We start from the raw sequence: 14901 nt of genomic DNA on the forward strand, positions 1-14901 counted from the left end.
TCACGACATATAATAATAATTGTTCATCTTTTTGCTTTTCTACGATAAATTGAAGATCTTTTTTGATAAATTATTAACTTTTTATATGATATATTTAAAATCATCAAATTAATTTTTTTTATATATCACATAATTTAAAATTCTTTAAATATCATAAACATACACTAATTTTGAATTTATATTTTAAAAAAAAATACTATATTGTATGTCTTTTTGAGTTGGATCTCCATAACTTTTAGAATATTTCAAATTCGATTTGATCATTTAACGGTGTATCTTATAAAGTGTACATGTAAATGACATATATAGAAGGAATAATTTCATAACTCAAGCTAAAAGTTAAAATAGAGTTAAAAAAGAATCGAAGCAAAAGTAAAATTAAAAGTAAATTAGGGGATGAAGTTAGACAAAGTAAAATAAACCTTTTTTAAAGAAAATTCTTATTTCTGTATTCGATATTTAAATTAAAGTTTAATTAGTTTAAATTGGGAAAATGGTCTGATATACCCCTCAACTTTGTCATTTAGAGTTGATATACCCCTTGTTACAAAAGTGGCTCATATATACCCTATTTGTAAACAAATGGCTCACATATACCCTTCTCCTTTAACGGAAATAAAAAATATATAATTTAAATTTAAATTTAAATTTTATTTTTCTAAAAAGTATAATCCCATATGAGTAAATTTAATCCTCGTCAAGCATTTTTTTTTTGACTTTTTTTTGTTTCAATGACTAATTTATAATTATTATTTTGATAATCAAATTTATTTATGTTTCACTAATATTCTTGTAAAACTTATTGTAGATGACCAAATTTTTTCTTCGAATACGAAATTAAATTACAATACACAAAAAAATAGTTTAATTTTTCTTCTTTAAACTAAGGAATGAAAAAATAAAATAAAATAAGAATAAGAAATTCAAATAATTATAATAAAAGAAGTCAAAAAATAATTTATGTATGAAAAAAATTAAAATATACCTTGAACTTTGATAAAAGAATCATATATACCCCAAAATAATTTTTTTTAAAAAAATTAGAAGTAATAAATATAAATTCAAAACTATTTTTTTAACTTTCGTTGAATGAAGGGTATATGTGAGCCATTTTGTAACGGCGGGGGTATATGTGAGTCATTTGTATAACGATAAGGGCATATGTGAGCCACTTTTATAACGAGGGATATATCAGATCCAAATGACAAAGTTGATGATATATCAGACCCTTTTTCCCATTTAAATTTGTGTCGAATAAAGTCTATTCCGAGAGATATCACTCTCTATCAAGAACTTTTTATATTTAAAACTCAAACTCAAAACCTCTATACAAAGTAAACTTTTGTATCTGGTTGATCATCGCCTGTTTTGCGTCATTTTAATTACTTTTATCTGTTTTTAGTCTTATTGGTTTCTTTTTTTGAAAAAGGGGAGATTTTAAATTTCAAAGTAAAGATATATTTAATATGTTAAAATATTCTTTAAATTTGTATATTTTAAATATATCATATGAGATATTTAAATTAAAGAGTCATTAATATACAATATTCTCTTTTAATATAGAAAAAGTAAAAAAAATAAAATAAATTGAGGCATATTTATTCGCATAGGTTATTTAATTACTTTACTAAACTTATAATATGACGCACATCTTAGACTTGTTTGGTAATCGAAATGAGATAAATAAAAATATCTTATGAGAACAACCATTATATCAATTCATTTGACCATTGATTTTAAATATTTTTTATTTAATTGAAAGCTTACGGAATTAAAGTTAAAAATTGAGTTGTGTTTAGTTATATTTCTTATAAAATATATTTAAAAATAATGTCCATACTTAAACGTACATAAATATAATTTCAAATTAAATAATGAGTCATAAGTTTTTTTCTAAAGGGAAAAGAGTCTAATATACCCCTCAACTTTGTCATTTGGAGCTGATATACCCTCGTTATAAAAGTGACTCATATATGCCCTTACCCTTATACAAACGGCTCCTATATGCCACTGCCGTTACAAAATGGCTCACATATACCATTTATTTAACGGAAGTTAAAAAATTAATTTTAAATTTATATTTATTACTTCTAATTTTTTTTAAAAAATTATTTAGTGGTATATATGATTCTTCTATCAAAGTTCAAGGTATATTTTAATTTATTTTCATACATAAATTATTTTTTTGACTTCTTTTATTATAATTATTTGAGTTTCTTATTCTTATTTTGTTTTTTCTTTCATTCCTTAGTTTTTTTAAAAAAATTAAACTATTTTTTTTGTGTATTGTAATTTAATTTCGTATTCAAAGAAAAAATTTGGTCATCTACAATAAGTTTTACAAGAATATTAGTGAAATATAAATAAATTTGATTATCAAAATAATAGTTATAAATTAGTCATTGAAACAAAAAAAAGTCAAAAAAAATATGTTTGACGAGGATTAAATTTACTCATATGGGATTATATTTTTTAGAAAAAAATAATAAAAATTTAAATTTAAATTTAAATTATTTTTTTTCATTTCCGTTAGAGGAAAAGGGTATCTGTGAGCCATTTATTTACAAGTAGGGGTATATATGAGCCACTTTTATAACAAGGGATATATCAGCTCTAAATGACAAAGTTGAGGGGTAAATCAAACCCTTTTTCCTTTTCTAAATTTGATATACAAGAAAAAAAAAAGAATAACAACTTTTATAGCCAAATAGGCCCCTAAGCCCCCACCATAATAATTTTTTTTTAGATAATACTCATAACTAAATACCAAATAAATATCGAGATTATTATTTCTTACCTCACCAACCAATTTAAGATATATTTGAAAATATATTGATAAACAACAAAGTATAAAAACGTGATTTTACCTACCAAAAATATTCCAATAAACTTTTAGTACAAGTTCACGAGACACTCATTTTAGCATCTTTTATCTTATTATAAAAAGCCACACAAATATTAGGTCTAACATAATATCAAAAAATAAAGATTGAAAAAATTTGTTTATGAAAATTAATGGCAAACTCCATGCGTTTATTTGCTACTATGTTACTTCTAACAATGCTTGTCATGTCTACTGGTTCGTCTTCTTCTTCCTTATAATTTAATTTTTTTAACGATTCGATATTTGAAATCAAACTGGTCTGACTCTTTTCGCGTCATGTTATGTCTGCAAGGACATTTACATGATCTGATTCGAGATCTCTGATTAAAACAAGAGAAAATATTCCGATCATTTCATCATGTTCCTTATAGTACCATAATATAATATGATACTCCTTTCTCCCCAATTTTCATGATACATTTGGAATTTCGATAATCAATTAAGTTTTATTTTGACTGAATTTTTTTTTATGAATTTTAAATATTTTAAGTTGTTAGCTATGATTTATAGTAGTTATTATGTGTTACTAAATACATATATAAATTTTTTTAAAATTTCCATGTTTGAATTTACGCTCAAAATTTAGAAGTTTTGAATATCCATTTGTATCATTTTTGTGTGTTTTTTAGTTAACTCGAAATTTGAGACTGCAAAAGATTTTTGAATTTTTTTTTGTCCTAATTAATAGTGTGCATAGTGTATCCTTCAAGTCTAATCCTATAGCTAACATGGTTATTTTATTTTTTCATTTATAGTGAACTATAAACTTTAAATTTTGGATCCGATTTTTTCTTTATCATGCTTGTATGGTATCATGACCTTGATAAGCAACTTATAACACTTCGATGTATTTTAGGACCAATGAGAATTGTTGAGGCAAGAACTTGCGAGTCTCAGAGTCATCGTTTCAAGGGACCATGTGTGAGTGAGAAGAATTGTGCCTCGGTATGTGAGACCGAAGGATTTTCCGGTGGTGATTGTCGTGGATTCCGTCGCCGTTGCTTTTGCACTAGGCCATGCTAATTAAGAGTATTTTATATTCACGATATGTATCGAAATACTCATGAATGAATAAAAGACACTATAATTGTTCAAAGATGTATAGTGCTAGTTTTGTTTGTAAAACTAGTCATGGTCTTTGAATTATATGCAATTATGGTGCACTAGACTTGTAATTCATGTGGTGTGTTCTTGTTTTTATGCAACATTATGAATAAAATTTGTCTTTATGTCACTAATTTTAGTGTTTGTAGTGTCAAGTGTGTATAAACTAGTGATGATAGTAAAAAAAATGAAATATATTATTTAGGGAAAATGCACAAGTACCCCTTCAACCTATGCTCGAAATTCCAGAGACACACTCATACTATACTAAGGTCCTATTACCCCCCTGAACTTATTTTATAAGTAATTTTCTATCCCTTTTCGGCCTACGTGGCACTAGTTTGAAAAAAAAAATCAACCATCGTTGGACCCACAAGATAGTGCCACGTAGGTCGAAAAGAGGTAAAAAATTATTAATAAAATAAGTTCAGGGGGTAATAGGACCTTAGTATAGTATAAGTGTGTATCTGAGATTTCGGGCACAGATTGAGGGGATACTTTGGACATTATCCCTATTATTTAAGCATGTTAAACCACGTTATCTTATAAAAGTTCAATTTTATATTGTTCCTCAAAGAAATGTACTCCACCCTCCTTTTTCTATCCTCTATAGCCAAATGTATATGAATAAAGTCATATTATTTATTGAAAGTTAAGTTACATGGTATACACAATTTGAAATGTATATGAATAAAGTCGTAATTCCTATTGAATTTCTGTTGAGTGAATTATGTTGAAGAAAGTACACAACTTGAACTTTTGATCCACAAATTTTAATCGGATGAGCATCATAGACAAAAAAATAATAATTAAATACCATCAATATTTAACATTTAAAAGGATCCCTTAGCCATGCTTTTAATATTTATTAAAAATGTCAACATTTTAATTTGTTATCTATCTAATTTACTTTGTTTTTATTTGCTTTAATTGAAAGAATACAATTATTTAATAATAAAAAGTAGAAAATTAAGTGAGAAAATATTTTTAAAAAAGAGTATATCACTTAAAATACTCATCAGTTACAAATTCAATATTTTATAAAAGGAACATGTCACTTAATATATTTCATCTTTACATAAAAAAGAAAATCTAAAAAAATCTCCCCCAAAAAAAAACAAATTATTTGTCTTCTTTATCATTCTCGCATGAATTTTGACGGCGGCAGCAATGGAGAATCTAAAGGTTAATCTAATATGTAGCTATGGTGGAAAAATTCAACTTCGTCCTCACAATCATCAACTATCCTATGTTGGCGGCGATACCAAAATTCTCTTTGTTGAAGTGAGTTCGATTAAATTTGCTTTTTTTCTGTTTGACGAGAAGATTTTGGAAATGAGTATAATTTCATTGACAAATAGTTTTGGATAAGGAATTTTCAACTGGAACTTCAATATAATCAGTGAAATACAATCGATCAAGTATTCGTTAATTGTAGAATCATTAATTTGTATGGGAGTTTTGGCATGAATGTTTTTTTTTATTTTCTTGGGTAATTATTATTTTTTGGATGACAAGGCAGAGTTTTACTAATGCACAAGTGAATACAGATTTGTATTTGAGTTTGGAGGAAAAAAAACAAACAAAAAAAAAAACAAAAAAGATGAAAGAGAGAGAAAGGCTGCAAAAATTGTATTCATATTAATTTGTGTTTGTCAATTGTTTTTCTTTTACTCAACATTTGTATTTTTATTAAAAATATTGTATTTCTTTTTTAGTTTGTAGTCATCTTAGTAGGTATGCCAAATAGATTTGTATTTCTTAAGTATAAATATATCATATTTCTTTTCAAAGTTAATTTTGTATTTTTTTTTCCAGAAAAATTGCGTTCTTCCTCAACTGATTGTGTTATTTTCACTTTGTATGCTATTTTTTTTTCAAAATTGTGTATTATTTCTTAAATCATATTCATATGTAATGATTGGATTATATGGAGATACAATCAATAATATTTTTATAATACAAATAATAGAAAAATATGTTTGACAGACATGTAATACAATTTTAATGACTAAGATACAATTTTTAATTTTTACAATGAAAGTAAAATATTAATTTTAATTTGAATGTTAAAGTGAGCACATAAAATACAAAAAATTGTTGGTATACAATTATGATGTAAACATAGTGAAAAATACAAACTTGTTGTCATCGAAATTGATGTTGAAATATAAAAATGAGCACAATAAATTCTAACTTCAATTGAAATATAAAAGTGGCTTTGTTAGTATATCATTATGATAAATACAAAAATAAAAAGAATACAAAGTCGTCGGTATATAATATAAGAGTTAAATACAAATTGATGACAGTAAAATATTCACCTCAATATGATATTCAGATTCAATTTGAATGATAAAATGAGCATATCAAATACAAAAGATGCATATCTCATTGTTATGAATATCTTTTGAAATATATTTTTCAAGTTCTTTAAAAAAACAAAAATAACGGGAGGGAGAGTGATGTGGGAGTTGATAAATGGAGAATAATTGGTAGAGCTAAATATGAGAGAGAAAATATATTTTTAAAAAAAATGAGAGAGAGAGTTAAAAAATGTATAATTAAGACGAGACAAAATAGAAAATAAATTAAGATACAAAATATTCTCTAAAATAATGACATTTTTACTAATTTTTATAAAGTATGAAAACTTTTACTAATTATGTTAGATTTTTCCCTAAAATGGAAAAAAAGAGTAATTATAGAATCCTCATTAAATGACAATTTATTTATTTTTATAAATAAAAGAGATCCTCATGCTTCCTTTATTCATCCATCTCATTAATAAAAAAGATTTAGTGAAAATGACCCACTTCATGCGCTTCTTCACTACTGTATTATTCCTAACAATATTTGTCATGGCCAATGGTTCGTCTTTTCCTCTTTTATTTTTTTTATAAGTATTCGATATTTGAAATTAACTGGCTTGATTTTTTTTTATTTAGAAATGGGCCCAATGAAATTTGTCGAGGCAAGGATTTGTGAGAAGCCAAGTAAATCATACACTGCACCATGCTTTAGCGATTTGAAATGTGAATCCATCTGTAAGATAGAAGGATTTACCGGTGGTAATTGTCATGGATCTTTTCATCATTGCTTCTGCTCTAGGGAATGTTATTAAGAGTAATATGAATTAATAAAGACGAAATATTTATTACGATTATCCAAACAACTTATGCCAAGTGAATTACATTTATTGCCGCATAATCTAATTCTTACAAAACTTACATTGAGTAGGACAAAAACTCTCTTAACTTAAGCCGAGTATTTTTATTCACAAATTTCAATTAAATAAGCATCAGAGACAAAAATTAAAAGACCATACTAAAACTTGTGTTTTACCCTATATAATAAGTAACTTCGTATCACACATGATCAATAGGATTTTACTGTAGAAATAATGTTATACACCATTCTTCCACCCTGTTATCAACTTATCGTCCTATTAATCTGAATTAATTGCGCTATAAAATTGAATTCTAATAGAGTGATAACTTTCACATATAGCAAACGTAAAAATCATATTTGCATGCTATAGCGATAGTTTGCATAATTGTGTTTCATAGAAAACATAAATATGTATATTTCACTATACATATACAAAGAAAACAGTTGTATGATTCGATATACATATACAAAGAAAGCAGTTGTATAATTCGTATATATATACAAAAGAAAGCAGTTGTATACAAAAGATCAGTTGTATTGTGTATGTATAAAACGAGAAAGAGAGAAAGACAGAAGAAAAATGGGCAGGGAAATATTTTGTATTGTATAATTATAAGTGTATAGGACGAATGTATATGTATTTGTGTGTGTATATACAATTTTCTCTCGCTTTATACAAACAAAAATACAATTTATACATTTCTTTTATGTTTGTATAAGTGATATAGGCGAGGGTGGCGAGCTAGATCTGGGACAATAACAACTGAGATCTGGGATAGGGGAGAGAGGGAACAAAAATATATGTTTATATACAATTTCCTCTCGCTTTATACAAACACAAACGCATTTTATATATTTGTGTTTGTATAAAAGCGAGGAGGCAAGCGAGACTTCCACCAAACAAGAGTAGCAAGCGAGATTTCACCTGATGAAAATAGCAATAATTTGCTATAGGGTACAATTAAATCAAATTAAAAACCGTTAAATAAGTGGTCAATTTTGAACCAAAAGGTGGATGATAAGGGTATTTTGGACCCAATAGGTGGGTGAGAAGGGTATTTTGGAGTCAATAGGTGGATGGAGGGTAATTTTATACCATTTCTAATACTTTGAGGGTATTTTAGGCCCTTTTCCGTACATTTATCTGCACGCATACAACATCTCATCCTAACTCAAAGTTGCGCGAATACAATATTTGATTGTAATAATTTTATATATATGTATGTGTTTCATAGCAGAAAATGAATGCATGTATGTATGGTCAATTATATGTGTATGTATATATGAAAGTAGCAGTTGACTAAGGTTCTTTTTTTTTACATTGGAGCTCTGATTAAATTTGGATTGTGCATTATAGGACCCATTTGAGGATGGCGCTCCCAAATTCTAACAAGATTTTCTCCAAACTCAAGGCTCGAACCCGAGACCTCTAGTCAAGGATGCAACAGTCTCATCATTCCACCATAACCTATGTTGGTAACATTGTTTCCAATCGAATATGAAAAAGTTGAAAATTAGATTTTGAAAAATATTTTTCTCCATAACAAAAATTATCCCGTTTTGATTTCATACTTAAACTATTGAAGTGCAATTTTATACCTAAATTATCACTCGTTAGTTTAAGAAACACACCTCAGTGGTGTGTGTAATAAGCTCTCTCTCTCTTTTTTTTAAAAAAACTAATAATATGACATTTTACATCAATAAAAAATTTCACTTCGATAAAAATTAAATCAACTATTAGTCTTAGTTAAAGTCAAAAATTAAAGTATCACTATCCCAAAAAATAAAACTCATTTTTTAAAAATTTAAAATTTAATTTCTTTTCCTTTAATTAAGGAATATCTTAATATAAATAAGATTTTGACTAAAGTAATTAGGTTTGACCATAGAAAACTTTTAAAACTCCTTGCATCATATCTTCATGTAATTTACTTTCATCTTTATCTCCATTTACTTTATAATTAAAAATGAATTAATTGTGTCTATTATGAGCTAATTGTTTGGCTGACTTTTGAAGGGAAATATGTCATATATTTATTTTATAAGAGATTTTTTAATTTTTTTTTTACTTTATAAGAGACCAGCTTGATGCTTTTCATTATCATAAATTTTATGCATAAGATTAAAAAATATCAAGATGGAACATTTGTTTAAAGTTTTCTTTCTCCTCGTGTTATTTTTCGTTGAAAATTCAGGTAACAATTCTTTTAATTACTTACTAGACTTCTAGACTATATATATAAAAAAAATTCAATCGAACAATTAATCAACTACATTTTAATTCAAATCTAGTTGAGATTGATTAATATATGAATCATTTATATATGTTATGATTTATTCATTTCATGTATTACCCTTATAATTCTTCATATATACCTTATTTACTTAAGCGCCAATTTTTGTTATATTTTTTTATCAATCGTTCAATACATCCTTCATTTCATATTAAGATAATTTTGAGGTATTTTTTATTTTTCAAACTAACTTAATTGTTCAGTTTCAAGACTATTTTTAGAGTGTTCTTCCAATTTTATCCTTCATTAGTTAGTATTGGAATTAATGATTAATTAATATTTAGTTATTTTAATCATAAATTTGACAATAATTAATAAGGGTAAGAACGGAAAACTGTGTTCAATTTATGTTTTAATTTACTTTTCTTAAAAGGGTGTGAAACACCTCAAAAATTAACTTAATACGGAATGGAGGGAGTAAATGATACTCCGTCCGTCCCTATTTACTTGTCCATATTTCCTCTTTTAGTTGTCCCTATTTATTTGTTCATTTTGACAAATCAAGAAAGGACAATTTTTTTTTCTATTATACCCTCATTTATACTTCTTGAAAATTCTTAAGTTTTAATTCATGCTTTTTGAAACCATAATTAATAAGGGTAAAATTGTAACTCCACTATGCTAATTATCGTTACCTTAACGTGTGGGTCATTTCTAAAGCGGAGAACTAAATAGGAACGGAGGGAGTACCTTTTTATTTTTCTTGTAACTTATGGACCTATGGACCACTATCTAAATATCTCTTATGGGGGATCGAAAATAGTATTGGAAAATGTTAGATCGCAATGTAAAATTTTCTAAATTATTATAAACATTGGGCGATAATCTAATTTTTCTTTTTTATAAATTAGATAAATATATGAACAAACATCATATTTTATATAATATTGTTAAAGTATCGCTATTATCATAGTAATATGTAGATCGAAATCGCTAATTATCATCTTATTTTTATTATAACAGAGGCAGGGAATTGTGTTGAATGGAGCAAAACCTATCAGTGGCAATGTTTTGATACTAATAAGTGTAGAGAGGCTTGCATAAGTGAAGGTTTTACAGATGGATGGTGTGCTTATTTGATAAGATATAAACGATGTGCTTGCACAAAGCCATGTCTTTTTAATAATTTTTAGTATTTTTTTTTTTGCTAAAATATGTATTAAATTATAAAGTTTAACAAACAAACAAAAAAAATATAGTTAATTAGCCTCTAATCTTATGTAATCCTTTGATCATAAATTATGAAATGGCATTTTAATGATTTTCATATTACATTCTACCTCTTTGTGTTTGTTTGGAACGAAGGGAAATAAGTGAATTTTCTTATTAAAAAAATTATGTTCGATACGTAAGTAAAATATATATTATTTTTTAATGNGGGGGGGGGGGGGGCGAGATGAGGATGAGGTCAGAAGTGGCGAAATCAGAAATTTAGTGCTGATTAAGATTTAATATATACATATGAAAAATAATTTTTTGATGAAAAATATTCGACTGATCATCCGTCACTATAGGTGTCTACACCAGTAAATATCACTTGTGAAACTTGTTCTCATGCGCTTCCATTAGGAAAATCACTTTTTTTTTCATTTTTAGAAAACTTATTTTTCCTAAATATTTTTCTCAATTAATCATAAAAAAAAAAAATTTAAAAAAGTTTTCCTTCGTACCAAAAACACCCTAAATTATTTACCTCTTTCTCCCTCGGATAATTTGTGTTTTTAATACAACTAGACAAGCTTATTATATCTTTTTAAATTAAATCCAATTTGTAGTGAAGTGAGTAAAATTTTGATTAGTTTATCTAACATTATATCCACAATCTTTGCATGATCAAACTAATTTTTGCATCAACTAGCTGACCCTTAATGTTTAAGCTTAATTATCTGATGTTCAAAATCTATTACTCTCTCCGTCCAGAATCGTTTGTCATGATTTCTATTTTAAGAGTCAAACTATAAAAATTTTGACTAACATTTTAAGATGTATTTTTTCATCATATTAATATGCAAAAAACTGTAATTTATAGTGCTTTTCATGTAGTTTTAGAATATCTATTTTTTGGTTTAAAATATCGAATTAATGTGATTTAATTTACCTTTAAAAATTAATCAAATTAACTTTCGATAAGCGCAATATGACGAACAATTCTGAACGAAAAGAGTATATATTTTGAGGCAGAGCTAGAATATGCAACCTTATAAGTTCTAAATATGGGCTGATTGTAAAGCAACTAGTAAGTAACTTTCTAACTCTATGCATAGTAGAAAGTCTAATATTGACTGATTGTTTGTCGTATTTAGGGGTGTATAAAATCGAATTGAAAATCGCATCAAATCGCAAATCGAGTCAAATCGAAAAAAATCTGATTAGTGATTTGGTTTGACTTGGTTTGGTGTTGGAAAAAAAAATCCGACTATATTTGGGTTTGTTTGATTTCAACTAAAAAAAATAACTCGAGACCAAACCAACCAGACATTATATATATAATTTTAAAATTTTATTTTATACGTAAAAATACTTACTTTGATATAATTTTTAAATATCTCTTATACTTTTTCATAGTTTTTCTCTTTTAATATAATTATTTCATGTTTGGAAGTTAGAATTCTTAATGATTTAATAAGATTATAGTCTATACATGTTGATAATTATAATAAAGTTTAAGAAAAAAAATCAAACTAATACTAATGCAAAAAGGAAATTCATGATAATAATATTGAATATTTATTTTTTAGTTTTACGTAGATTTAGACAATTAAAATACATGATCTAATTTTACTTTCTTTTAATATTTAGTCATGTAACTGATACTTACTAAACTTATTTTAGCATGATTTAGTACTTTAAATTATGATCAATTTCACTGTGACTTATTAATTTGCAATATTTATTTTACGCGATTTCATTATTATTATTTTTCTGGATATATTATTGTCATTAATTATATCATATTTTTGTTATTTTCTTGAGAAATAACTTAAATAGTTGCATTTTGGTAGGACTAAAGAAATATTTGAAGTACAAGTAAATTATATGTTTTTATGATTACTTTATCGAAAAAACCCGAAAACCCCGAAGTTGAAAAACCCAAGTTTTATTGGTTTATAAATTCAAAAACCTGACACAAATGATTTGGTTTGATATTTGAAAAAATCCGAACCAACCCGGTCATTTACACCCCTAGTCGTACTTTTCTCTTTAGTGAATTTCTAAAAATAAGATTTTGATTAAGCAAATTAGGTTTAACTGAACCATAGGTAACTTTCTAACTGAACTATAGATAATAGATAACTTTATAACTCGTGCGTGATTAAAAAGCCTAGTATGAGTTGGTTGATCGTCTGACCTTTCTCTTTTGTGGCCCATATCTTATAAAACTAAGGCCCAAACTCTCAAGGCCCAATACCCTTCACCAATGTAGTGGTATTAACCTTATCTTTGTGTATTTACTTTCATCTCATCTCTATTGAATTTATAATCAACATGAAATTGACAGTACATGTAAAATGTTAAAAGAGTATTCAAAATTGATTAATTGCGCGGTCGAAAGTCTACAATGGACTTAATCGTTTGATTGACTTTTGAGAAAAAATTACAAGCAAACATATATTGTCATGTATCTTCTTTATATATTAAGAGGCCTGGATGCTTCTCATTATCAGAAATTTTTAGTAGAAAATTAAAACAAAACAAAAAAAACTAAAGATGGAACATTTTTTTAAAGTTATATTTCTCCTTGTGTTGATTTCCATTGGCAACGCAGGTAACAATTCTTTAATTTCCTACTAGACTATATATAGTACCACTATGAATAATAATATGTAGATCGAGATCGCTAATTATCATTTTATTTTTATTTTATAACAGAGGCAAAGGATTGTGTTGAATGGAGCAAAACATACAAGGGGTTTTGTAGAGCTCAAAAGTGTAGAGATGCTTGCATAAGTGAAGGTTTTACAAATGGATATTGTGTTTCTTTGAGAAGATACAGAAGATGTTCTTGCTCAAAACCATGTATTTTCAATAATTATCTACCATAATTAATATTTTTCTAAATTATGTGTTTAATTATGAGGTTTAACAACAAAATATATATATATATATATATATAGTTGAAGTTCGAAGTTACAATTAAATTGTATTAAAGTTGGATTATAATTATATGTTGAGATGGTATGAAAATTATTTTAAATTTGCTTGTGTGCTTTATAGTTGTATTAAATTTATATGGATATTATATGATGGTTGTATCAATGTATTGTATTAAATTTTAGGAAATCAACATGAACTTTATATAAAATTGGGAAAATGCACAAGTGCTCTCTTACACTATGATTAAAATCAGAGAGACGTACCTTAACTAACACAAAAATTATACAGTTATATGTATATGTATACCAATTTTATATAAAAAAAATTGTGACCCAAAATTCTAAGCCTTGACGAGATATACATATATCATACCAATTTCACACAATCTTCATACATGAAAAAAATGTGAGTGAAATTTTAAGGCTCGAGTAAAATTATTTCATATATATATTTTGAGAAAATAACTCCTACTATATTTTGGTAAATAAAAATCTCCTATTACATGTGAAAACACTATGAATCTAATTTGGTATAAAAAGAAAAATTCCCAATTGCCAAATTTATTTATATTTCAATTATCAATTGATTCAAGAAAGAAGACATGTCAAAGAAGGAAAATAATACATGCCTAATTTCATGCTTTTATATGGATTTTGACTTATAATAATTATTTTTTTACATACAATTTTATTTCTATTTTCCTTTTTTTTGTTAGACATAACATGTGTAATAGAGTGTGGCAAAGGAGTCTCCCCCCTTTCCTCATTTTCATGTTTAAAACATATCACCTTTCAGCATTATTCATGTTGGCTCTCTTGTTAGCATAATTTTCTTGACCCTATATACTTAATTTATTTATTTTTTAAAAAAAGAAGAAAGCAAAATAAATAATTAAGCACAAATGTCGAGACGAGTCTCGATATGCATACTCAAAATTGGAGTGTTCACTTGTCAACTAATAAGGCCAGATTCAAATGTTTGTTTGTATAAATATCTTTTGAAAATCTTCTTTTTTTTCTTAAATTTCATACTCAATCAAACACAGCGTAAAATGAGAGATGTTATATGTTGTATTGAGAATAGTAAATCAGAAATACTGTTAAGATGAAAAGAAAGAAAATATCCAAGTCCACTTAATTATTTACTGTGTCCGTAAGGAATTTAATCCCCTCACTGTATTCGAGGTCGAGATTGTAGATTATTTCCTAGGATAAAATAGATATATTTATTAAAGAAGTAACGATACCTCTCACTTCAATAACTTCAGCAAACTCAAAAGTCAGCAATGAAAAATCACACGAACTCTACTTTGTTTATAAGAAAATATATATATGTAGAAGAAAAAGAAAA

At 26.3% G+C, this 14901-nt stretch overlaps 1 protein-coding gene across 1 annotated transcript; it reads left to right on the forward strand.

Moving 5' to 3' along the window:
• Positions 1–2922: 2922 nt before the first annotated feature.
• Positions 2923–4122, forward strand: LOC107024286 (defensin Ec-AMP-D1-like). The gene is made up of 2 exons (XM_015225238.2): positions 2923–3079; positions 3741–4122. The coding sequence occupies exons 1-2, from the start codon at positions 3016–3018 to the stop codon at positions 3905–3907; spliced, it is 231 nt and encodes a 76-aa protein (XP_015080724.1). The 5' UTR covers positions 2923–3015; the 3' UTR covers positions 3908–4122.
• Positions 4123–14901: the final 10779 nt, after the last annotated feature.

This window comes from Solanum pennellii, chromosome 7 (genome assembly GCF_001406875.1).
Source record: "Solanum pennellii chromosome 7, SPENNV200".
Classification (NCBI taxonomy): domain Eukaryota; kingdom Viridiplantae; phylum Streptophyta; class Magnoliopsida; order Solanales; family Solanaceae; genus Solanum; species Solanum pennellii.